General features: G+C 41.3%; 1 protein-coding gene across 2 annotated transcripts in view; it reads right to left on the bottom strand.

Moving 5' to 3' along the window:
* DPP6 (dipeptidyl peptidase like 6) overlaps positions 1-24,010 on the bottom strand; it is a 446,699-nt gene that overhangs the window by 316,357 nt on the left and 106,332 nt on the right. Inside the window, exon 1 of one of the 2 annotated variants that reach the window (XM_063303369.1) lies at positions 23,711-23,974. The exons of the other annotated variant lie outside the window; for it this stretch is intronic. Within the exon in view, the coding sequence (XP_063159439.1) occupies positions 23,711-23,950 (240 nt within the window). The 5' untranslated portion in view covers positions 23,951-23,974. Of the gene's footprint in view, positions 1-23,710; positions 23,975-24,010 lie in introns of those variants that run through there. 2 annotated transcript variants of the gene reach the window in all.

The raw sequence follows: 24,010 nt of genomic DNA, 5'->3' as shown, positions 1-24,010 counted from the left end.
TTACCAAGCGTCACGCTCAATTTGGAAAAGACGACCTTGACTCAAATTGAGTTACACAGCTTTGAGCTTCATTTAGCTTCTGTCATGCATTCTCTTCCCTTTGCATTAAATGCTTTTATTTTATGGAAGTCCCATGGAGTTCAACAGCTCTCTAACAGCAGCATTTTAAGGGCATAAATCTTTCAGTAATCTTCATTTAATTCTTTGAAAATGGATACTTATAAAATAAAGACAACTTTGGGGAAAATTTATTATGGCATTATGCCAACATTCTGTTTCTCTTATATACAGTTAGTCCTCATTTAACAACCATTTGTTTAGTAACAGTTCAGACTTACAACGGTACTGAAAAAAATGACTTGTGACCAGTCCTCACACTTATGACGGTCACAGCATCCATGCAGTCACATGATCATGATTTGGGCACTTGGCAACAGTTTGCTTTTATGACTGTTACAGCATCCCATGGTCACGTGATCACTATTTTTGACCTTCCCGGCCAATTTCTGGCAAGCAAAATCAATGGGAAACCGCATGATTCACTTAATGGCCACAAGGTGTGTTTAATGCCCATGGTGATTTGCTTAACAATCGTCACAAAAAAGGTCGTAAATTGGGTTGGATTCACTTAATGACAGTTTCGCTTAGCAACCAAAATTCCAGTCCCAATTGTGGTTGTTAAGCAAGGAATACCTGTATGTCAGGACGACATAAGATTTAATGGTGGTTCCTTCATCCAGATACACAAAATTACATCAATGGAAGAAAACGTATGCTGTGGTTTTTCCATTCAGAGAATATACATTTTTGCTAGAAACCTGTTCAATGTGATTCACAGGATAAGCCCAAAACATTTATACCCAAGTCCTGAAAGGTTTATATACCCATACACTAGGCAAATAGAAACTGGGTAAATCTGAGAAATTGATCAGAGATTGAATTATTTCACCATCAGTGTTGACAGAGCTCTTAATAACTCTGCTGCTTTCACTTTCCAGCAGTCAAGCAAGGGGAAAAGGACATCAAGTTTGCTTTTATTTTATTTTACTTTATTTTACAGTACTCTATATTACCCTTTGAACAAAGTTCCCAAGGTCAATTCACAAACATTTCAGAATCACTATTACATTTTATTAAACAACAAAGCACAGTACAATCAAATAGCCATGTCTGTCCTTCCACTCTCATTCCAGAGCAGTCTTATAAATAGGCCAAGTATTACAAAAACACTTTTTATCTTGGTGTTGTTTTAATCATGGGGAAGAGATTTAGATAACATTTCGGACTGCCAGATCTGGGCTGCAGTACTGCAGATGATCACCAGGTGGCAGCGGAGAAATGCAAGAAGACTCTTTTTGCTGCCATCTAGTGGATCGTACTAGTTATGGTAACCCTAATATTGCTAACTAACTAACTAACTATTTATAAATAAACAAATAAGCTGCCTGCTCCTAACAACTATGGGTGGTTCACAAATAAAAACATCAAAAACAAGACAAAAATAGACAAAAATCAGCCTGAGTGAAGAGCCAGGTCTTCAAGGCTCTCTGAAACTCTAGCTGGGTAGGAGCCATCCAGATCTTGAGGGGAAACTCATTCCAGAAATCAGGTGCTGCTACAGAGAAGGCGGACTTTTGGGGTCCCAACAGATGGCACTGTTTAACTGAAGGAATGCCTGATCAAACTGGCTGGACAGATGTTATGGGAGATAGGCGGTCCCTCAAGTAACTGGGCCCTATGCCATGCAGGGCTTTATAGGTAACAGCCAGCACCTTGAATTGCACCTGGAAGCAAACTGGCAGCCAGTGCAGCTTGCAAAGCAGAGGTGTTACATGGGCACACCAACGCATGCCCCTCCCTGCCACTGCCGTTGCCATCTGGACCAGTTGAAGCTTCCAGATGGTCTTCAAGGACAGCTCCATGTACAGGTATTCCTTACTTAATGACCACAGTTGGGACCGCAATTTCGATTGTTAAGCGAATTGGTTAAGCGAATCTGACCCGATTTTACAACCTTTTTTTTGCAGCGGGCGTTAAGCGAATAACTGCAGGCATTAAATGAACCACATGGTCATTAAGTGAATCATACAGTTCCCCATTGATTTTGCTTGCCAGAAGCCGGCCGGGAAAGTCGGAAATGGTGGTCATGTGACCACGGGATGCTGTGATGGTCATAAAAGCGAACTGGTTGCCAAGTGCCCAAATCGTGATCACATGACCATGAGGACGCTGTGATGGTTTTAAGTGTGAGGGCTGGCCATAAGTCGGTTTTTCAGCACCCCTGTAAGTCCAAACTGTCACTAAACGAACGATTGTTAAGCGAGGACTGCCTGTACAGTGTGTTGCAGTAATCAAGCTATTTTTTTTAAACTGACCATTTACTTGTGGACCAATTCATTTGATACAAGGTTGGTATTGATACATAAAGATTATGCATGTATAGTCCAACAACTCTATACACGCAGGATCCTTTGCATGTAGGGAGCAATACAGGTAATATTTCAGCCTCCTATCATACTCTGTTGATGAAACGTTTTCAAAAGTGATGGACATATTAATCCCAAAAAACGAGGAGGAAGAGAGATAGACCAATATCTTTGGCTGCAGTGGTGGGCAACCTAAGGCCCCAGAAGCCTTGAACCCTGCATGAATTTTACTGCTAGAAATAGTGGCACCGTATTATTTTCTTCCTGTTTTGAGGCAGGAAGCTAACGAAGCAGGGTGTAAAAGCCCTAAAGTTAGGGTTGCCCGGTTTAAAAAAGAACGAAGTTCCCTCCAAGCCTAAGCAGGTGGCAGGGCTTAACCTTGAGAGATTTAACAACCCTAGATCAAAGCAAGATCGTGTCTGATTTACACCTGGAGGGAATCCCAGAAATATAGGCTAGATGGGAAAGTTGGAAAAAATATCCCAGAAGACAAGCAATGGGAGACCACTTCCATATAAACTGAATGAAACTGTCCAGGAAGTCCCCACGAGTCAGGCTCTATTTGAAGGAGATTTAATTTTAATGCCCTAAAAAACGGTAGAGAGACAGTTTGGAGTAGGGGTTAAGCAGGAAACGGTGAGGTCTAGTCCCACCTTAGACACAAAGCCAGCTGGGTGACCTTGGGCCAGTCCCTCTCTCTCAGTCCTAGGAAGGAGGCGGCGATGGCAAACCACTTCCAAAATCTTGCCGAGAAAACTGCAGGGACTTGTTCAGGCAGTCGCCAGGAGTCAACACTGACTTGAAGGCACCCCCCCGCAAAAAAAAGGAAGAAAAGGAAGAAAATGGAAAATTCTGGCCCACACATTAAGTGGCAAAGCTCCACAACTTTACCATTGTGTAGCATCATCCCCTTGTGTAGTATTGTCTCCTAGCCAATATTAAGTTATCATCCCTGGCCACTAAAAGTTGACCAGTTGACTTTTCTGGACAACTTCTGATGGAGGTGCAAAACCCCTGATTTGGTAGAATTCCTTTATGAAAGCAAACAAGGGAGTAACATTTAACTCTGGAATACATTTATACATCAATCTAAATTATTATATTATTATGAATTAGTTATGGGGATTTGCTATTAGGATAATTTACACAGTGGTTTAGCAAGGAGCTGTATAGTGGCAAAAATTACAGGTATTCTCAGCACAATTATCTTTAAATTGCAAGATGGCCATTTGAAACAAGGAAGAGGAAAATGAACTAAGAAGGTAGGAAAAGACTGTTTGAATTATTTTATTTGCCTTTCTTCTGAGGCTGCAGGATACATTCTGTGAGCAGTTACTAAAAGCTCATCAGAGCCACAATTTTAAAATAAAGAGAAAGACTCCCATAAACCTCCCAAGGTTTCTACCATCTGTTCCTGTGCATGGAGTCGCGTTGCCCGAATTAGAATTAAATAATGAATAATCAGACAGGTCTTGAAGCAGACAGAGTACTGTAAATACTCTCCAGATCATAAAAAATGAAGGATACAAAAACTACAGCAACTATAAAGAAGTCACGTGCAACAGAATTTCTGAATACATTGGAAGGATAAATGAAGAAGATGTCCAGACAGCAAGACATGCTATGAGAAATCTATGGAAAGAAAAAACATGGATACATGCAAAAATCTTTTGTGGTCAACATTTCTGAACCTTTTTTTTTTGGCTACAATGGAGAACATGAACAGAACAGAAGCAGTGTATAAAGAGAATAGATTACACAGAGGATGGTGATTTTGAAGAAGCATCATCAACCTGCCAGTAAATCTGATAAAGACTTGTTAATACTGTAGTCTGGAGTGAATTCTATCAGGATTAAGAAGAAAAAACACAATTACTGTACAAGGGGGGAAAAGGCCAGAAAAGCCAAAGCTGGAAAATCTCCATATAAGGGGAATGAATTATGCATCTATGAAGTTCAGGCTTACCCAATGGGGTAACATCATCAGCATGAGTGAGTGTGGGATTTGCTGCCTGTCCTTGCACTGATGATATTCCCTAGTTGGGTCATGAAACGTCTGCAAGCAGACAACCAAGCTCAGAGACCATCAAGGACTCCACAGTTCAACCCTGAGCTACAGATATTCTATTGAATTACTCATCTATAATGTAGATTAAAATCTTCAATACTGATAACCTTCAATATTGATAACTTTCTCCTCTTAAAAACCTCAGTGATCTCTCCTTCAGTTCATAGAGTGACATCCACTTATATTCTTTAGGAAAGCCTGGCCATGATCCTCTCTCTCTCTCTCTCTCTCTCTCTCAAATATTCACTGATACGATATCCCTGATTTCAATCAACCCCTTGAATGTAGTTAAAGAAATGGTCTCCCATTAACCTAAGCAATAGAGCAAAGAGAATTTTTTCACTTGGCCAGGAGGAGGATGAAATGAATGAAATGCAAAATAATAGCTTCTGAATTAGAGCTTTCTTAGCCTGAAAAGGCACATTGTGCTTGCTTTTTTTTTAGACCCTTCCAGAAGAAGAGAATGGAAAACCATCTCTGTATCTTCAGGGAAAACTTCATGGTTCTGTCCATGTGTTCATCAAGAGTCAAGCTCAACTTGAAGGCAATTTTATTCTAAGATATAGAGCTCACAATGACTGCTCTATGCCTTTGCTGGAGTGGTATGTATGTATGTATGTATGTATGTATGTATGTATGTATGTATTTATTTAATAGATTTATTCACTGCCCATCTCTCCCCAATGGGGAGACTCTGGGCGGCTTACAATAAAACAAGATTAAAATATAAAACCATTACAATTAAAAAATACAATAAAATATAAATATAATAAAATCTACATGGCGAAGATACCTTAATCAGTCCTTGAGTGTAATAGGCCCTTTAAAGTGATAAAGAATCACTTTATGGCGTTAGCCATCCCCAGGTGTAATTATTCCCCCTCCCATTCCAAGCCTGCTGGCAAAACCAGGTCTTTAATCTTTTGCGGAAGTCCAGGAGCGAGGGGGCTTGTCTCACCTCTGGGGGAAGGATGTTCCAAAGGGCGGGAGCTACAGCAGAGAAGGCCCGCTTCCGACACCCTGCTAGATGGAATTCGTTTATAGATGGTGTCCGTAACATGCCCTCCCTGCATGACCGGGTGGGGCGGGTCGATGTAATAGGGATGAGACGGTCCCTCAGATATCCTGGTCCCATGCCATGTAGGGCTTTAAAGGTGATAACCAACACCTTGAATTGGACCTGGAAGCAAACTGGGACCCAGTGGAGCTCATGCAACAAAGGTGTTGTGTGTGCAAATCTTGGAGCACCCAAGATTGTCCGCGCAACCGCATTCTGGACCAGCTGTAGCTTCCGGATATTCTTCAAGGGTAGCCCCATGTAGAGCACATTAGTCTATATGGGAGATGACCAGGGCATGAGTGACTGTTTGGAGGGTATGCAGTACTGGATTGATAAAACAAATGCACCATAGATTGCATGGAGCGTAGTTACCTTTTTAAAAATCGCTTAAGTCAAAGTGACAGTAAAGGAAAAAAACAGTCAAGAAATATGCTGCAGACCAGCACTTGGTAGAGCAGCCATGAAGGCCTTGGAAAAGATAGCCAGATGCCATGAATATCAAAGATCAGAGCTGTGCAAGCCATGATATTCCCTATGACCCTCTATGGAAGCGGAAGTTGGACTTTGAAAAAGCAGGATAGGAAGAGTATTGATGTCTTTGAACTTTGGTGTTGGAGAAGACCCCTGAGGATACCATGGACAGCCAAGAAAGCCAACGGATCATCAAACAAATCAACCCAGAGTTCTCGCTCAAGGCACAAATGACCAGGCACCAATTATTTTACTTCAGACACGTGATGCGAAGACCCAGCTCTCTGGAGAAGGCTCTGATGCTGGGAAAGGTGGAAGGAAAGAGAAGAAGAGGATGACCGGCAGCAAGGGGGATGGAGCAATGATGCACTGTTAGAAGACCTGAAAAATCAGGTTAGGGACAGATCATCACAGAGAAAATCTATCTATGTGGTTGCTAAAAGTCAACACTGACTTAATCAATCAATCAAGTCAAACTCAACTTTTGATGGCGACATAAACATGTCTATATATTTTCTTCACAACAGCATGGAAGTGGCTTGCTGCTGCTTTCTTTCTGAAAGGTTTTCAGTCTCCCACTTTGCTGGTAGCCATGGGATTTCCTTGTGACTCCAACCAAGTACTAATTAAGTCCAACCCTGCTTACTTTTTCAATATTAGACAAATGTCCCAGTGGCCCACTTCCAATATTACTGTTATTTCAAAGACGGAACGAAACCAGGGAAGAGACAGACTTGGCAAGATCTCAGGGCTACTTGGGGATATATTCAAGGTTAAACTGGAAGAAGACAGGATCATTTCAAGAACTTTGTTGCTTTAATTTGATTTATAGAAACACTAGCAAAAAACAAAGTCATTGTCTTTGATCTGGAATACAAAAAACACCCTTGTACCATAAGTACTGAGAGGTAAAACCGATACGAATTGAGATTTCCTTTTCTATGCATATAACAACTTCATTCTTCATAAAATGGCCCAAAACTGTCAATCAAACAACATTATCCTTTGTTATTTACAATAATAAAATATGTGAGTTATTTATAGTCCTTAATTTGCTTTTTCTGACAGGAAGCCTCATTTGCCAGCTAAGTTCCACTTCTGTACTTCCTTGGTTCTGTCTTACCATAAAATATACTGTCTCTTCCTTCTCTTATTCACAGATTAAAAACAAAAAATCACTACAACTTCCAGTAAGTACTTTTCTTGGTGGTGCTGATGCCAAGATAAGGAAAGAAATAGATATATTCATCCCTTCCAATCATCCCAAAGTTACTCATATTGCTAGCTACTTAAGACAAATATGCACATTAATAGCATTTGCGCAATTAATACCGCATATCCTATTTGCTTGTATGATCAATACAAATGTTATATTTAGCACACACCAAAAGTCACCAAAAATGCAAAACCTACGTCCTTTCCTTTCCTTTCCTTTCCTTTCCTTTCCTTTCCTGTTCCCTCTCTTCATATCTTGACCTGTATCACTCATTTGGAAATACCTGAGCCAGGAGGCCATAAAGATGAGATCTCAGCAAGTAAGCAAGCAATACATAATGTGAAAGAATGTAGCCCTGGCCTGGGGAAGGGAGTAGTGAACTTTTAAGAACAGAGGAAAGATGCCACAGTCCTGAGAAAGAGGAAAGCGTGAGGAAGAAACTCAAAATAACAGCCTTGATTTTGCTCGGTAGAGAGTAGAGAAGAGAGAAATTCTGACAGGCTTTCAAAATTCTGTTTTTCTAACCCATGACAACAAAGAGCACTCCTGGAACCCCGGAAGATGTCTTCCTTCCTTGAAGGGCTGACAGTTTTTTAAAAAGTGTTCTTGGTGATTTTCCTAGGAACCCTACTGTATAGTTTCAAGACAAACCCACAAAAACTGTGACAATGACACAGCATATCACAACTCCAAATTTCTCATTTATAACCTGACAGGCTACCAAGATATATCTTCTCCTGCCTCATTCCTCCTTGATTTTCATAACCCTTTGAAGATCTGACTTGAAGCCCCCAGTAACCTTCCATTCATCACATGCCTGAAAAGTAGGTTTGCGTGTTTCCCCCAGCCTAACCTTGTCATTTTGTCACATCAGTTTTCCTTTCCATCTTTGGCAATCTCTATCCTGTGCAGTGTTAGCAGGCCAGCTTGCTTCTGTAAGATAGTACACTGGTGTCCAAGTAAATAAGTAAGAGCGACGCGGTCTCTCTCTTTAGCATTATCCGATTGCATGCATTTTGGCTCCATCTGACATTTCCCAAACATCAATGCTGATTACTCCTTGTAAGATAAAAGAAAGGGAACGTTCAGGAGGGTGATCAGTCCCCAGTTCTACTGACATGCTGCAGCAAACAGAGAGTTCACCTGCCTGGAGTGTGAAAAATTTAGAGATTTTAAATGGTTGTATATGGTTTAACATTCTGTACTAAAAGAACTAAGATTCTGCAACTTGTAATACTCTCAAAAGAAGAAAGCCAGAAATAATATTTAATCTGCTTATTTATGATGACGGGAGAGAGAGAGAGAGTAAAGAAGAGTTATTGCAGTGTGAAATCTTGACAGAATGGCTGGAAGACAGAAGGTAATGGGAAGGGAGAAAATCTGGCTATGCCCCAACGTGCACCTATCTGTGGCATAAACATGTCCTGGCAACATCTTTTTCCCCCCCCTGCTGTGCGCTCATGACACTGACTTCTTGTCCTGAGTCCATCAGTAAGAGACTGAAATCATCCTTCCCTGTATTTGTATTGAAATGGTGTTATTCTAACACCATCCAAAGGCAGTTTCAAGGCATATTAAAGGCTTTGTCACACGCACCCTTTTTTTTAATTGGTGCCTTCAAGTCAGTCTTTGACTCCTAGTGACTGCCTGGACAAGTCTCTGCAGTTTTCTGGCAAGGTTATCCAGAAGTGGTTTGCCATTGCCTCCTTCCTAGAGCTGAGAGGGAGTGACTGGCCCAAGGTCACCCAGCTGGCTTGTGCCTAAGGCGGGACTAGAACTCCCGGTCTCCCGGTTTCTAGTCTGATGCCTTAACCACTACACCAAACTGACTCTCTTTCGTCACCCGTTGCTTTAGAAGAAAATCTAGTGAGAGCAGAGACTTGAAGCAGAAGCAGTTAAGGCAGCAGAGAGATCAGAAATAGGGACTTCAGATGTCATGCTGATGCAGTTTTCTGTGGATTGAAGGATGAGTGAATAGCGCTGTAATTCAGCAGTGGGGAAAGGCCCTGTCGCATGAGCACGAGGAAGAAGTTGATGGCCATACCATGAGCCCTTGCTAAACAGTGAGTAACCTGTCTAACACTTCTGGCGCAAACATCTCTTCGAACGGTCACTCATGCCCTGGTTATCTCCCATATAGACTACTGCAATGTGCTCTACACGGGGCTACCCTTGAAGAGTATCCAGAAACTACAGCTAGTGCAAAATGCAGCCACGCGGGCGATCTTGGGTTTCCCAAGATCAGCACACGTCACTCCTTTGCTCCGCGAGCTGCATTGGTTGCCAGTCTGCTTCCGGGTCCAATTCAAGGTGTTGGTTATCACCTTTAAAGCCCTACATGGCACGGGTCCAGGTTACCTAAGGGACCATCTCCTCCCCATCACATCAACCCATCCCACCCGGTCGTGCAGAGAGGGCATGCTACGGACCCCGTCTGCAAGAGAATTCCATCTGGCGGGGTCCAGGAGGCGGGCCTTCTCTGCAGTAGCACCTGCCCTTTGGAATATCCTTCCCCCGGAAGTGAGATTAGCTCCCTCCCTCCTGGACTTTAGGAAACAGCTAAAGACCTGGTTCTGTAATTATGCCTGGGGCGGGAGGGAGAGTAGCCATTCTTGGGGATGGCTAGTCTCTTAGAAGGACCCTGCTCGGCTTGCGAATCACAGAGAACTTTCAGCCATCGAGGTTTTTATTATATTTATTGTATTATGCATTATAGTGTTTTACAGTTTTATATTTTTATTTATGTTTTATTGTAAACCACCCAGAGTCCCTTGTGGGAGATGGGCAGTGATAAATTTGATTAATAAATAAATAATAAATAAATAAATGTGACCTAATTGTCCTACAAAAAAACTGGGATGGTGGTTGAGCGATAAAGTTTGGGGGACAAAATAGACAGAAATAAACAGAAGCAGTGGCTCAGGATCTTCTGTTCCTTCATCGTAAGTTAATGATCAGGCTATGCAGTTCTTGGTATCTTTGTAGACATCCATACTGCATCTTAGTTATGTACTGTTTGCAGCTGTTCTTTCAGCAGAAACCAAATATATTGACAATATAATGTCCTTTGAATTTCTTTCAAAGCACCCTCCTTGGCAGGATTAGAAATGCAGACAAGGATGAATAAGATACAATGTACAGTAATACCAGTTAGAAGGTTAAAATGAAATATTCTGTCATGAAATGATTTAAATTTCTGACTAACTCAAAAATTGAGTATCTAACAGGCTCATATTAGCTCACCCACGTTCCTCTAGGGGAAAAAATGAATTCAGAAGCATTTTTCACAATTGAACAGACATTTAACCTCGCAAATGTTCTCTTTTCTGCCTCTAATAAACTAAGAGAAATGGTAGGAAGAGAAAATAAAGCAAATTCCTATGCACACCTAAGCAAATGTAAGCAGACATTAAACCTGTTCCTTACTATTCAGAATTGGCCTGCTTAATTTGAAATGGGATTCGCACCAAAATAAACTGTACAACTCTGGAAGTTCAACACAACTGGAAGGCACCCAGTTGGAGAAAGTTGAGCTACAACCTTATGAAGAAGTAAATTACATTTATACCATATTCAAAGGACATTTAATTTTTGAAAAGGAGCACAGTTGCAACCATTTTTGTGCACAGCCTATCTTTCAAGGCATGTCTTAACCCTTCCAAAAATCCATTCAACAGACTCTCCTCCTTTCATTTCACAAAATGGATCAATGACCATTTCATGGGGGTGGGGTCTTTTAGGCCAGTTCATTTAAGAAAAGCATTTGAAAAAAAAAAATCCGGCCATGCTTTATGCGTTCCAGTGCATCATTTGTAGCTCCTCCCTCTATGGACATCCCATTGGGCTATCATGGCTAATGGCTACCGGCAAAACAGTCCTCATTGAATGAGATGAATTCCTGTTTAAAAGCTAGTAACTCTTGCCAGTGGTTAAGTATAGGATACAGTTTGCTTCTTCAGAGCCCAAGAATTCAGACGGCTAGAAATCTAAAGCAGCAGACAATGATTCCATCAGCCCACATGATCAATGACCAAGTTGCAGTCCAACAAACTAGAGGGGCATTGACTGAGAAACCTTGCTATAGAATATACGGTAGCAGAAGTACAGTTTCTCCCACACTCCACCAGCATGAACACAGTTGCAAAAGAATACTAAAAAAAGGTGCTTTTCACAATCTATCATCCAGGCATCTGGTCGGGACTCAAATGCTGCTATTTTTCCCTCTCTCCCTTTCACACAAGGGTTGCAGATGGCACTTGCTCATAATGTCAATAAGGTTCAAGTTAGGCTTATTACACATGAAGGAAATGGAATATTATAACAGACTGTGCTACTTCAGGCAGGTAGCAGAAAAAGATTGTACTACTGCAGATTTCACTTATTTTGAATGCTCCCTGAAAGAACAGCCAACACAGGAGAGGGAGGACTCCTCCAGAAATGAACTGTTTGATCTTTTAACCGTAGTGAGTTGATCAGTGAAGTTGATCAGTGAAAAACTGGCTTTGCCTACTGGCACTTTTAAGCGATTCAGCACATGCTGCCATTCTCTGCATTAAACTATCATATTCTCTGCATATGCAGACTAGACACAGTTGTCAGAGAAACACCTAGCTGCTTTCAAAGGAAAGAGACCCAACTGCAACATCACAAGTGAAAGTCAGCTCCCAGCTTCTCTCTCGCCAAGGAACACGTGATCTTAACAATCAATTGAAGTCATTAGCTGAAGACTTTGTACTGAGTCAAAGGCAAACAGGATCAGGATACTGGTAAAGGCTAAGTGGGCCTGAGTTATGCTGAATGGCTATGGTTAATTTAGAATCCATTTACTGTCCTTTCCATCTCTGGCAATCTGTACCCTATGCATGGTGTCAGCAAGCTAACTTGCTTCAGTAACACAGTAAGTTAATAACCAAGTAAATAAATAAAAGCAACACTGTCCTTACACTTTCTTCATTATCCTTATCTGATTGCATGCATTTTGGCTCCATCTCACATTTCCCAAACACCAATGCTTATTACTTCTGGTAAGATAAAATAAAGTGAATATTCAGGATGATTTATCAGTTCCCAGTTGTATTGACATGTTGCAACAAACCAAGAAGATAGGTCACGTGCCTGGAGTAGGGAAAGTTAGATCTTAAATATTTGCATGTGGTCTAATGTTCTATACTAATAGAACCAAGATGTTTCAACTCATAATACTTCCATAATGAGTCTATTAAGGGTCAACAGTCAATATGGAGCAACCAAACTTTTCCAGATTTAGGCCTAGATGCTCTAACACTGCATCTTTTCTCTAGAAAATCTCTTGGGAGTGAAGTTACATGGAAATTAACAGGATCTTCTTTGAATGGAACTGGTTTAAGAGCAGAGTAAGGTTAAAACTAAACTTTATTTGGTCTAGAGAAAGGATGAAGTATTGAAACTGTATATGGTGAGCGTTCTCTGGCTAGATACCGATGTCATCAATGACAGCCACACTTCAAGCAAATGAAACAAATTCTAAGACTGCACTATTTGATGCATAATAATCAACTAAAAGGGTGTCTTGACTTTTTAAAATACATTTATAAAAACGGTAGCCACAATATTTAAGATACTTATGCAGAAACAAACTCAATTCAATAGAGTTTATTTCTGAGTAAGCATAAATCTGACTTAAGACTTCACCACTCTTAAATCAGAATGCCTTTTCTGAGATATTTTCTACTACAACAACTCCCTGGATTTCCCCCCAAGGAAGAATTAAATTAAATTAAATTAAATTAAATTAAATTAAATTAAATTAAATTAAATTAAATTATTTTTTTACAGAACTTATACGGATGCCTATCTCATATATGACCCTAGGTGGCTCACAATTTTCTTATTTCACAAGTAAGTTTATTTCAAAAACATTACTTTTTGCACTTCTACATTTTCAGTTGATAAACTGGCCATGCAGTGGCCACTGAAAATACACATAGATGTCTACGGAAGCAGACATATTTTATGGCAATGCTTCAAACTATGAAGATTTCTTTCCTGGTACCAATGTTCTTGGTGTGCCGTGCGGTAAATATACAAGTAATGAGATGACGATGCCAGTGCAAGGTTTTTTTCATCAGCACTACACAAAAATAGGACAATGGAAATGTTCACAGGGTTCTCTCGCTACTTATTCTTAATTCTTTTTCTCTTTTCCTAACAGCAGTGCTTCTGACAACCGTTTGTGACTCTATGGGAAAGCTTCAGCTCCTTCTTCCTAAAAACTGTATCTTCTTACATTTTACTGCCCAACAATTCTTCTGAGGCTAAAATGACAGGTTGCTAACATATTCAGCATCCATAATCAATGCTAGCCTTTCAGGCTGCTGGAAACTGCAGTTTGAAGAACATTTCATGTCTGCCTCTGCCTGAGAGAACACCGTTCTTTTTTCCCTGACACTCCAAGGTAAAAACTGTATATAACACTGCATATAACATCAAATTGCACATTGTGTTACCAGTTCCACTCAAACACGGTAAAGACAATTCAGTTTTGCAGAGTTTGTGGGTTTATTTAAACACAACATCTGCTAAGAATATTTTTAGGGTGTGCATTTGATTTCTATTTTGTAAAGTACTGTTTGATTTAAAACAAGCCAAAACGATCGATATTAAAAGGGACCCAAGGCCATTAATGGCCTGATGGAACACTACATATTTATTGCATGTGAAATATTTGTAGCAATGGAATGAAACTGACCTCTCTCAGAAGAGGGCATTTCAGCTAAGATAATGGAAGGAAAACACAATCTGCAAGGTCCTGCTGGCATATCTAATGTCTGATTTCAGATAACCCAATCCCAGGCTGCTGGGGGGTTTCAGAGTGAAAGCCAGAATTTGAAATGGACTTGGAAATGAACTGGAAGCCATTGTATTCTTCTGAAGAAGCCAGTAGTAGCCAGATTGCTTCATGAGATACTTGCTGACATTCTTTAAAGCAGTGTTTCTCAACCTTGGCACCTTTAAGATGGGTGGACTTCAACTCCCAGAATTCCCCAGCCAGCTAATGATGGCTGGGGAATTCTGGGAGTTGAAGTCCACCTGTCTTAAAGGTGCCAAAGTTGAGAAACATTGCTTTAAAGCAAAGAAAAAATCACCAGAATAGGGCACCTGCATGTGAGAATAGGCATGCTAGAGTTTGAGAGATTTCTGGGTGTGCTGAAAAGATACCGCAGACACCCATTTCCCAGAAGGTAAACTGGTGAGATTGAACCCCATCATATCCTCTAGATACGCTCCAGCACGCTCTCAATCAGTCCAGACGTCTTTTCCTTGAATTCCCCCATCCCCAACAGGACACACTATCCCATAAAGCAGGAGTTGAATACTTTTTCTAAAAACATATTGGTCACATAAAAATTAATGCCAGCATTTTGCTTTGCAGGATGGCGTCCTCTTTACTGCAGAAAAATAAAAGGGATGGCTTCCTACTTACTGAGGAAAAATAAAATAAAAGTCAGATGGGACAGAAGGATGGGAATCTCCCTGGGCCCACAGGTATTATGATAGATCACCTTTTGTCTGCCGTAATCACAGCTCTAATTATTGTTACAAAAATGTGCATAACCCAAGGCACAGATTTCAAAGCAATGAAGAAATAGGGCAGTGATGTGCTATGTATAGTTTCCCCATCAGAATGTATGAGCACAGCAAGAGTTTCATAGAGGGAAGAAAGATAAATTCAGTCAACTTTTATTATGTGCTTCAGTTGATAAAATTCAATTATACAAGAACATGTGAGGATTTTTAAGCCAAATATCTCACCAACTGACAGGTAGCAGGAGAACTACAGACCAATAATGTCTCAAAAGGGCTTATAGTTGAGAAGGAAGGAAGAAGTGAGGCCCATTTAGTTACCCACAGAGCATTCCAGCATCTATGCTTCTGCTTGCAGTTCCTGTGTGTAACAACAAATCTCATGTATATAGCTAATTTACAACATAATGCGACAAGCTGGCCTTGAGGAATCCAAGGCTGGAGTTAAAATCTCTGGAAGAAACATTAACAATCTCAGATATGCAGATGATACCACTTTGATGGCTGAAAGTGAAGAGGAACTGAGGAGCTTTATGATGAAGGTGAAAGAAGAAAGTGCAAAAGCTGGTTTGCAGCTAAACCTCAAAAAAACCAAGATTATGGCAACCAGCTTGATTGATAACTGGCAAATAGAGGGAGAAAATGTAGAAGCAGTGAAAGACTTTGTATTCCTAGGTGCGAAGATTACTGCAGATGCTGACTGCAGTCAGGAAATCAGAAGACGCTTAATCCTTGGGAGAAGAGCAATGACAAATCTCGATAAAATAGTTAAGAGCAGAGACATCACACTGACAACAAAGGTCCGCATAGTTAAAGCAATGGTGTTCCCCGTAGTAACATATGGCTGCGAGAGCTGGACCATAAGGAAGGCTGAGCGAAGGAAGATCGATGCTTTTGAACTGTGGTGCTGGAGGAAAATCCTGAGAGTGCCTTGGACTGCAAGAAGATCCAACCAGTCCATCCTCCAGGAAATCAAGCCAGACTGCTCACTTGAGGGAATGATATTAAAGGGAAAACTGAAATACTTTGGCCACATAATGAGAAGACAGGACACCCTGGAGAAGATGCTGATGCTAGGGAGAGTGGAAGGCAAAAGGAAGAGGGGCCGCCAAGGGCAAGATGGACGGATGATATTCTAGAGGTGACGGACTCGTCCCTGGGGGAGCTGGGGGTGTTGACGACCGACAGGAAGCTCTGGCGTGGGCTGGTCCATGAAGTCACGAAGAGTCGGAAGCGACTAAACGAATAAACAACAACAACAACAACATAATGATAATTTATTAAAAGTATCTGCTGCTCGACTCCCAGCAACTATGGGCAGTTTACAAATTGTTAAAAACATTGAAAACAAGAAAACACCACAAAACAAGAAAGAACAAACATGGCAGAGATAACAAACCCAGATGAGAATTTAAGCGTCTTTCTGTTTGATCTCCCAAAAGTTAAATTTATGTGTACATTCAGTTGGAGCAATTCACAGCTCTAGCTTACAGGACAATCCATTTTGCACGCCAATCCAATTTTATTTCACAGGTTCATTTTGCAGAAATCCTCTCCCCACACCCCCAAAAATGGAACAGGCCTTCTTTGGCACATTTCATTGCAAAGCAATAACAACTGCAGTTTTTAAAAATAAATTACTATCAAGATCTTGCACGATATATTCCTGAAGGCTTGTAAAGGCTAATTTAAGCAACCTAACCCACAGCCTGAATTATTAATATTGAAAATATTGCCAATTACTTCTGTGATACATAACCTGCCTATCTCAGGAGGCAGAAGGCAGCTAGACAGATAAGCAACTATAAAACATCCTTCTTGAAGTTCAGGTTAATTTAGCTAAATAGAGAGAGGATGCATGGGAATGGTACCATGAACAAAACTTTCTCACTTGGTTTTTGCAAATGCGGTATTATTATTATTATTATTATTTTCCATTAAGAGATCCCCTGTTCTGATTATTCTTCAACTAGTAGGACAAACATCAAGCGACATCTGGATATATATAATTCCACGTCCTATTGCAGAGGAGTGCAGAGACGGCCTTGAAGAAAATACATGGCCACCATTGGTAGAACATGAGAAAGCTTGGGAAAGAAACCACCAAGCATCCCTCTTTGAGTGAGACGGGCTGTGACAAAATTCGAAATATAAATAAATAAATGTTTTTTAAAAACCCTCAAGATCGCCCCATTTTAACTTTCTTTGGTATAAGATGGAGAGAAAGAGAAGCTCTATCAGGCTTTCAAGATTCTGTTATTATAGCCTCAACCAGAAGAGTTCCATAATTTCTTGTGATATCTGTTTCCTGACCTGGCCTACCTTGCAGGGGTGATAGTTCCCTACAAGTATCTCATTACCCATTTAACCTAAAGTTTTGTGAAAAAGTACCACAAAAAGTTCCACAAGAGGGAAAGGAGAAGTTAAATGTCTCCTTGTTGCCCATCAGGATCCCAATCATGATCAACACCCTCCATCAAAATGGCTGGTCCTTTTCCAAAACATGCTGCTCAAATAGCAAGGTTATGCTTAAATTATCCTGAAGGGTGAATTAGGGAGAACTCGGATATCTGAGTAACACTACAGAACTGATTTCTGATATGCAACCTTCTTAAGGAAAAATAACTTATTACTGTTAAAGGGATGATTGTTATTATCAGTTTTATTCTCAGTATCTTACGAAATTAATTGATACTTGGATAAGAGAGAGGTGATTTTTTAATGTACTTGATTAATGCATTATTGCCATCACGGTAATTAAAAGGAACAGGGTTATACACAATCTGCATGTATATCAAACTCAGCACCTTTAGCAGTTGCTTGCAGAAATTAAGCTCATTAATCACTTGGTAAAAAAAAGCAAGCTAGAGAATGGAGCAAGGGAAAAATGTTCGAAGACAATATTAAGTAAACTAACTGTCTGAATTCTAGGAATTAATGTCTGAATTAATGGAAAGCATTAATCTCAAAAGGAATTGTATGTGTGATCCCAAAATTATAAACAAACATCCCCCAGTTATACTACTCTGCATTTACTTTCATTTCTTGAATGGTTATCGATATAATCTGGTGAAGCAATTCTTTAACTACAGGAGAAGATTAATGCAATATGCCAAATTTAGGTGACCAGCAAGTTTTAAAACTGATATGCTACAGAGAGCCAGTTTGGTGTTGTGGTTAAGGCATCAGGCTAGAAACCGGGAGATCGTGAGTTCTAGTCTCACCTTGGGCCCAAAGCCAGCTGGGTGACCTTAGGCCAGCCACTTTCTCTCAGCCCTAGGAAGGAGGCAATGGCAAACCACTTCTGAAAAACCTTGCCAAGAAACTGCAGGGACTTGTCCAGGCGGCCTCTGAGAATCAGACATGACTGGACAGATTTAAAAAAATGCTATAGAAGCCATGGACGATACTGAATTGCAGCATGTACAGAACTAACAGGAAATTACAGACATTATCTCCACAAGGTAGTGAAAGTACTGTAAGGCCAAAGCTGGCAGACAGGAATGTAGGCTAAAGTTTTTTGATAGGTTTCCTGTGTATTTCAATGACTCTCTCTGGACCCATCTCAGCTTCTTTCATGCTCTCATTTCTAATATTCCACAAACTGAGGATCTGTCACCTTCATATCAATTGTTCCAATGCTGTAAAATGCATCTCCCTTTCTCCTTGAGCAGAGATAATTAATTCTCCACCTTTATGGCCCTTCTGTTGACGAAAACACACAAACCGCACATTTAGTTTCTCACTACCTATGGGGTTTTATTTTATTTTATATTATTTGCAGGTTCAGTTTCTTCTTAGTTGCCTTTAATTCACTATTATGAGTTTGGTGTACCCTTAGAAATGTAATAAATGTTTGACAGCAAGCGTAGAATAGCGGTTAAAGTACAACATGACAACCACAGACTTTGAGTTTATCTTTCCAATCAGCACATGGGGTGACTTTCAGTTAATTACTGTCTCAGTCAATTTTACAGAATGATTATAAAGAAAAATGGGGAAACAACAAATCCAGATTCTGCTGAAAACGAAACAGGGACAAACAATGTAAATTTATTTGAGCTCTTTGGAGACAAAGCACAATAATAAAAACTGCAAAAGTGGGGAATTTAAAACACAGACCATTGGTTGGCTTGATATGTCATGCTGAGTCCTAATTAATTTTTTGGATTTGGGGTAACATTCTGCGTAAACAAATTTGTTTCAGAAACAATGGTTTATAGCTTAGGGCAGTGTGGGAATCTAGCCAATTAGACTTTATTCAACAAACCATGATTAAAGCAATCTGGTACGAACTAGGTCACTGTTCTCTCAGTATATGTAATACTCAATAAAGAATGGTGTAGCAAATGCCTGCATAAAACGTAAGATACCAGCTTTTTAGAAAACATGACCAAATAGTTATTACCAAGCTAACCAACATGTTTACATGCTGGAATTATTTAAAAACACACTTCAGATGAACTGAAAAAAACACTGAGAAGATCTGTTGGGTATATCAGAGGATACTGTTAAGACATATTCCCACAGCAGCTGTCTCCAACCTGGACAGTTGGGAATTTTGAAGCTGGGTTTGTACGACACACTAGCCCACAAATTAGGCAACTGGATTTTTGCGTAAGCATATCACACAAACACAGCCAGTTATTAGTTGATGGTTTGATTGTGCAAACCCAGGGAAAGAATATAATTCCATTTATCATAGTTATATTAACCACGAATATGCATATCATGTAAACATAGGATCCACTCCTTGAAAGACAGGAGTCCCTTGCTCAGTTTTAGGCATTAATATGAAATTCCGATTTAAAGTGTAATCTTTCCAGAGACAGGTTTATTGTGCTTTCATCTGTTGTGCAGATAGTTATCAAACATAGTCACACAATACAGTAAAAGGATTTGCAGCTACGGTGTATCCAATTCTGCAGAAATCTGGAAAAGATCCTATTTCTCTATATTCCACGTGGCCACTGTTACCCTTGCATTTTCTCCCCTGTCCTCTGATGCCTTATATACCTGTAAAACTATTTGCACAATGAAAGCCACATCACTTCACAATAGTCTTACATCTTCGCTAGGAACCTGGTGATCCTTGCAAGAAGGAAGAGCAATTCTGACTTGCTCTTTGCATTAAAAAAAAAATTACTAAGGTCAAAAATCCTGCCTTGGCATATCAATGGGGTGCGCTTCACTTAGCAGCAACCACTGGAAGCCACGGAACTTCCATTCTCTCATTCCAGAGTTCAAGACACAAAACAATGGGCTATTCTGGGTTACCAGAAAGTAGCTTCCAGCTGAATACTATGCAAAAATATATTTCCAGCACTAACAGCAGTGAAACCAATTAGCAAGAGAGATGGTGGCTTCTGCTTCATTGGATGGGTTCAGGCAGAGGCTAGACAGAGATGCTTTACTCTGGATGCCTTCGCTGAGTAAGGGGTTGGACCGGATGGCCTAACTGGCCCCTCTAACTTGATGATACTATTTTCTAAGGCAAATACAGGTAGTCCTTGCTTAACAACCATTCGTTTAGTGATGGTTCAGACTTACGACGGTGCTAGAAAAAACCCACTTATGACCTGACCTTGCATTTACAACAGTTGCAGCATCCCTGTGGTCACGTGATCACGATTTGGGCGCTTGGCAACTGGTTCACATTTATCACTGTCGCAGCATCCTGCAGCCACATGATTGCAATTTTTGACCTTCCGGGCTTGCTTTTGGCAAGCAAAATCAATGGGGAACTGCGTGATTCACTTAATGACCATGTGGTTCGCTTAATGCCCATAGTGATTCACTTAACAGCCTCCTCAAAAAAGGTCATAAAATCGGGTTGGATTGGCTTAATGACTGCTTCACTTAGCAACCAAAATTCCTGTCCCAATTGTGGTCATTAAGCAAGGACTACCTGTACATTTTTTCACTAGCCTTAAAGGAGACCAAGGCACAGTCTGCGAGCTAGTAAGATCAGGATTGAGGGAGCTTAAACGTTTTCAGCACCTGAGACAGCTCCCAAGATATCCCTCTACAGAACTATCATAGAGGCGGGAATCCAAGCATGGGATGCTGATTCTGGTTTTGCTTACAGTCAGAGTTGGAACTAGCATATTTATGTCTGAACCTTATTTTAAAATTCTCCTTAAACGTAACTTGCACACACCCCTATATACTACTGCCATTCTACAGACCGTTGTTTGTTGTTTATTCGTTCAGTCGCTTCCGACTCTTCGTGACTTCATGGACCAGCCCACGCCAGAGCCTCCTGTCGGTCGTCAACACCCCCAGCTCCCCCAAGGTCGAATCCATCACCTCTAGAATATCATCCATCCATCTTGTCCTTGGTTGGCCCCTCTTCCTTTTGCTTTTCAGTTTCCCTACAGACTGTGTTACCTCTAAAGTTTGGATTATACAAATGTTTCAAGGAAGGCAGTATCATAATAAATGTACATACGTATATATCCCAATCCTAGTTGAACAGCTCACATACTTGATTCCTAGGCAATAATAATTTCTGCAAAGGAAAAAAAAGTACAGATCTCATTGTCATAGCCTCCTATCCACGGAGAAAGAGAGAGGGGAGGCAGGATTTATTAATTGGGAGAAAATCTGAAGTTTTTATTTATTTTTTCTTTTTGGTTACAGATTTAGGGTGAAACCAGAAACTATCTAATGGCAGAGCTTTCTACAGCAGCTTATACAAGATGCTTACTGACCTAAGAGCAGAAAGGAAATTTGTCTCATGTAACAATGTAGATAATGAGAAGACAGGACACCCTGGAGAAGGTGCTGATGCTGGGGAGAGTGGAGGGCAAAAGGAAGAGGGGCCGACCAAGGGCAAGGGGGATGGATGATATTCTAGAGGTGACGGACTCGTCCCTGGGGGAGCTGGGGGTGGTGACGACTGACAGGAAGCTCTGGCGTGGGCTGGTCCATGAAGTCACGAAGAGTCGGAAGCGACTAAACGAATAAACAACAATGTAGATAATTATAATATTAATTAATATTGCTTTGGAAAAAAGAGTGGCTTTAACTTTTAATTTAGCCATTTCAACATAAACCACATGTATCTATTAAACCTTCTATGCAAAACATCCAAGTGCTAGGCAGGCTTTTGCCCGATTCAAAACTGGGAGCAGTGAAATACAAACTGTTAGCTAAATACTAAAAAAAGACAGGAGGAAAAAAGAGACATTAAAAAAATCTTTGCTTTCTTCTACTGCCATCTAGCGGGCAACGCCTGGAATAAGCTAGACAACAGCAAAAATACCATCTTAAGAAAAAGTGAATTCACTTTAAGATTCTGTGGCAGTTGGACTTAGATCTTATTTATCCCCACTAACCATTATAATGGAACACAAAGCATGATTTACCTGTTGTTAAGGAAGTGAAAGTACTGCACGAAAGAAAGCTTCTTGGAATTTTCCAAGATGCTTATATGTTTATTTAAAGATGAATATTCTCTCAAAGAAGAAATAAAAAGAACAAAAGACAAAAATCTCTGCTTCCTTACAACAGTTTCTCAGCAGTGATTTTGAGTGGGAGAAGCAGCAGTGGCTTCTCTTTCAACCATTTTATGCTAATTACTCTTGACTTCGATAACTGCCGTCTGAGCAAAGCTGCTACTGTAATGCAACTTTAGAGGAAAGAATATTTAGACACAAATATTCTTTGGAAATACACTATTAACCTCCAAAGTTCCCCTCTTTAACTTTTACTATATAATTATTTATAAATAAATGCAAGCATGCGCGCACGCACACACACACAATGAAACCTCTCTTCAGCAAGACAAACCCAATTATGAAATGATACGCCAAGCTAAAGCATTAACACAGAATTACTAGTAGTCATTCATACAGGCAACCTGATCTAGAAAGCTAGGCAGGGTCAACCTTAGTACTTGGATGGGGGACCATCTGGAAACTCGAGACCTATAAGCTAGACTGGGAAGCAGCAACGTCTCTACTGTTGCGTAGAAAAACGTCCCAAGAATTCACAGAGTTAAGCAAAACTTGAAGGATTTATTTCTATTTGCATTTATGTAAGTGCACCCAAACACTCACGAACCGGCTATGAAATAGGAGCACTTCAGGAGAAGGCTTAAACTAGTAATATATCAATTACGGGACAAAGAATTATGAATTCCAGAGGATTCCAACTTCTTTTTCTCGGCACCACCTTTCCCAGAACCAGCAAGTGTCCTGGATGAGTCACACGTTACTAAGGAGATATGCAAATACAAACTCTTTTGACATCTCTCCCAGGAAGCAGAAAGGTAGGGAAGAAAGTAGGAATTGGGGAAAGGGTGGGGGGAGAGCGGCAGGAATCCGAACCGAGAAGGGCGCGTTGCTCCCATTTACGCTTCACCACGTTCTTGGAGCTGAAAATACAGCTCTTCAAAATCTGCTTTAGCTCCCTTCCGGGCAGTTTTTAGAACAGAAAGTGTGAAAGAGGACGTGAGGAGAGAAGGGGAGAAGAGAAGAGAAGAGAAGAGAAGGGAAGAGAAGGGAAGGAAAGAGAAGGGAAGAGAAGAGGGCTTCCCGGGAAGCATCAAGGAATTCGTTCGCGAGCTATTCTACGCCTCCCCAACCCCGGGCGAAATGCTCCGACGCGACTCTCCCGGAGGCTCGCTTCCTCCCTACGAGGAACTTTTCGTTAAATCAAAGGCGTCCAAGTGCCACGAGTAGCGTCCGTCTCTTAATCCAAGGGGGACCCCGAGTTTTCTCCTGAGCTTCCACAAAACCCCTATGCCAAACCCAGGAATGGGGGGTGGGGACGAGGATAAGGACCAGGGGAGAAACCCTCCGCCGCGCCCCTTCTCCAGCCCGGGCCCAGGCGCCCCAGCCCGTCCCCCGGCTTCCTCCCACCCGCGTCCTGCCCCCCGAGCCAGGCAGGGGTTGGCTTACATCCTCCTCCTCGCCGTCGCTCCTCCTCGCCTGGTACTGGAAGCGGGGTCGGGGGCTGTGCGGCTGCGACGGGCGCGGAGCCTTCGCTGCTCCGGCTGCCGCGTGGGCCGCGGCGGCGGCGGCGGCGGTCCCGTCCTCCTCGGAGCACCGGGGGCCCAGCAGATGGCTGGCTTCGGGCGTGACGGGGAAGGAGCGGGAGGTGTTGATCTTCCCGCCGAAGCGCTGGTACAAGGACGCCATTCGGTCGATCCAGCGCGGCGGGCTCCCCAGAGGACTACGGCGCACGCCTGCGCCTCGCCG

The sequence above is a fragment of the Candoia aspera genome, chromosome 4, assembly GCF_035149785.1.
Source record: "Candoia aspera isolate rCanAsp1 chromosome 4, rCanAsp1.hap2, whole genome shotgun sequence".
NCBI lineage: Eukaryota > Metazoa > Chordata > Lepidosauria > Squamata > Boidae > Candoia > Candoia aspera.
Note: the sequence above shows the minus strand (reverse complement) of the source record. Positions and strands in the feature narration are given on the sequence as shown.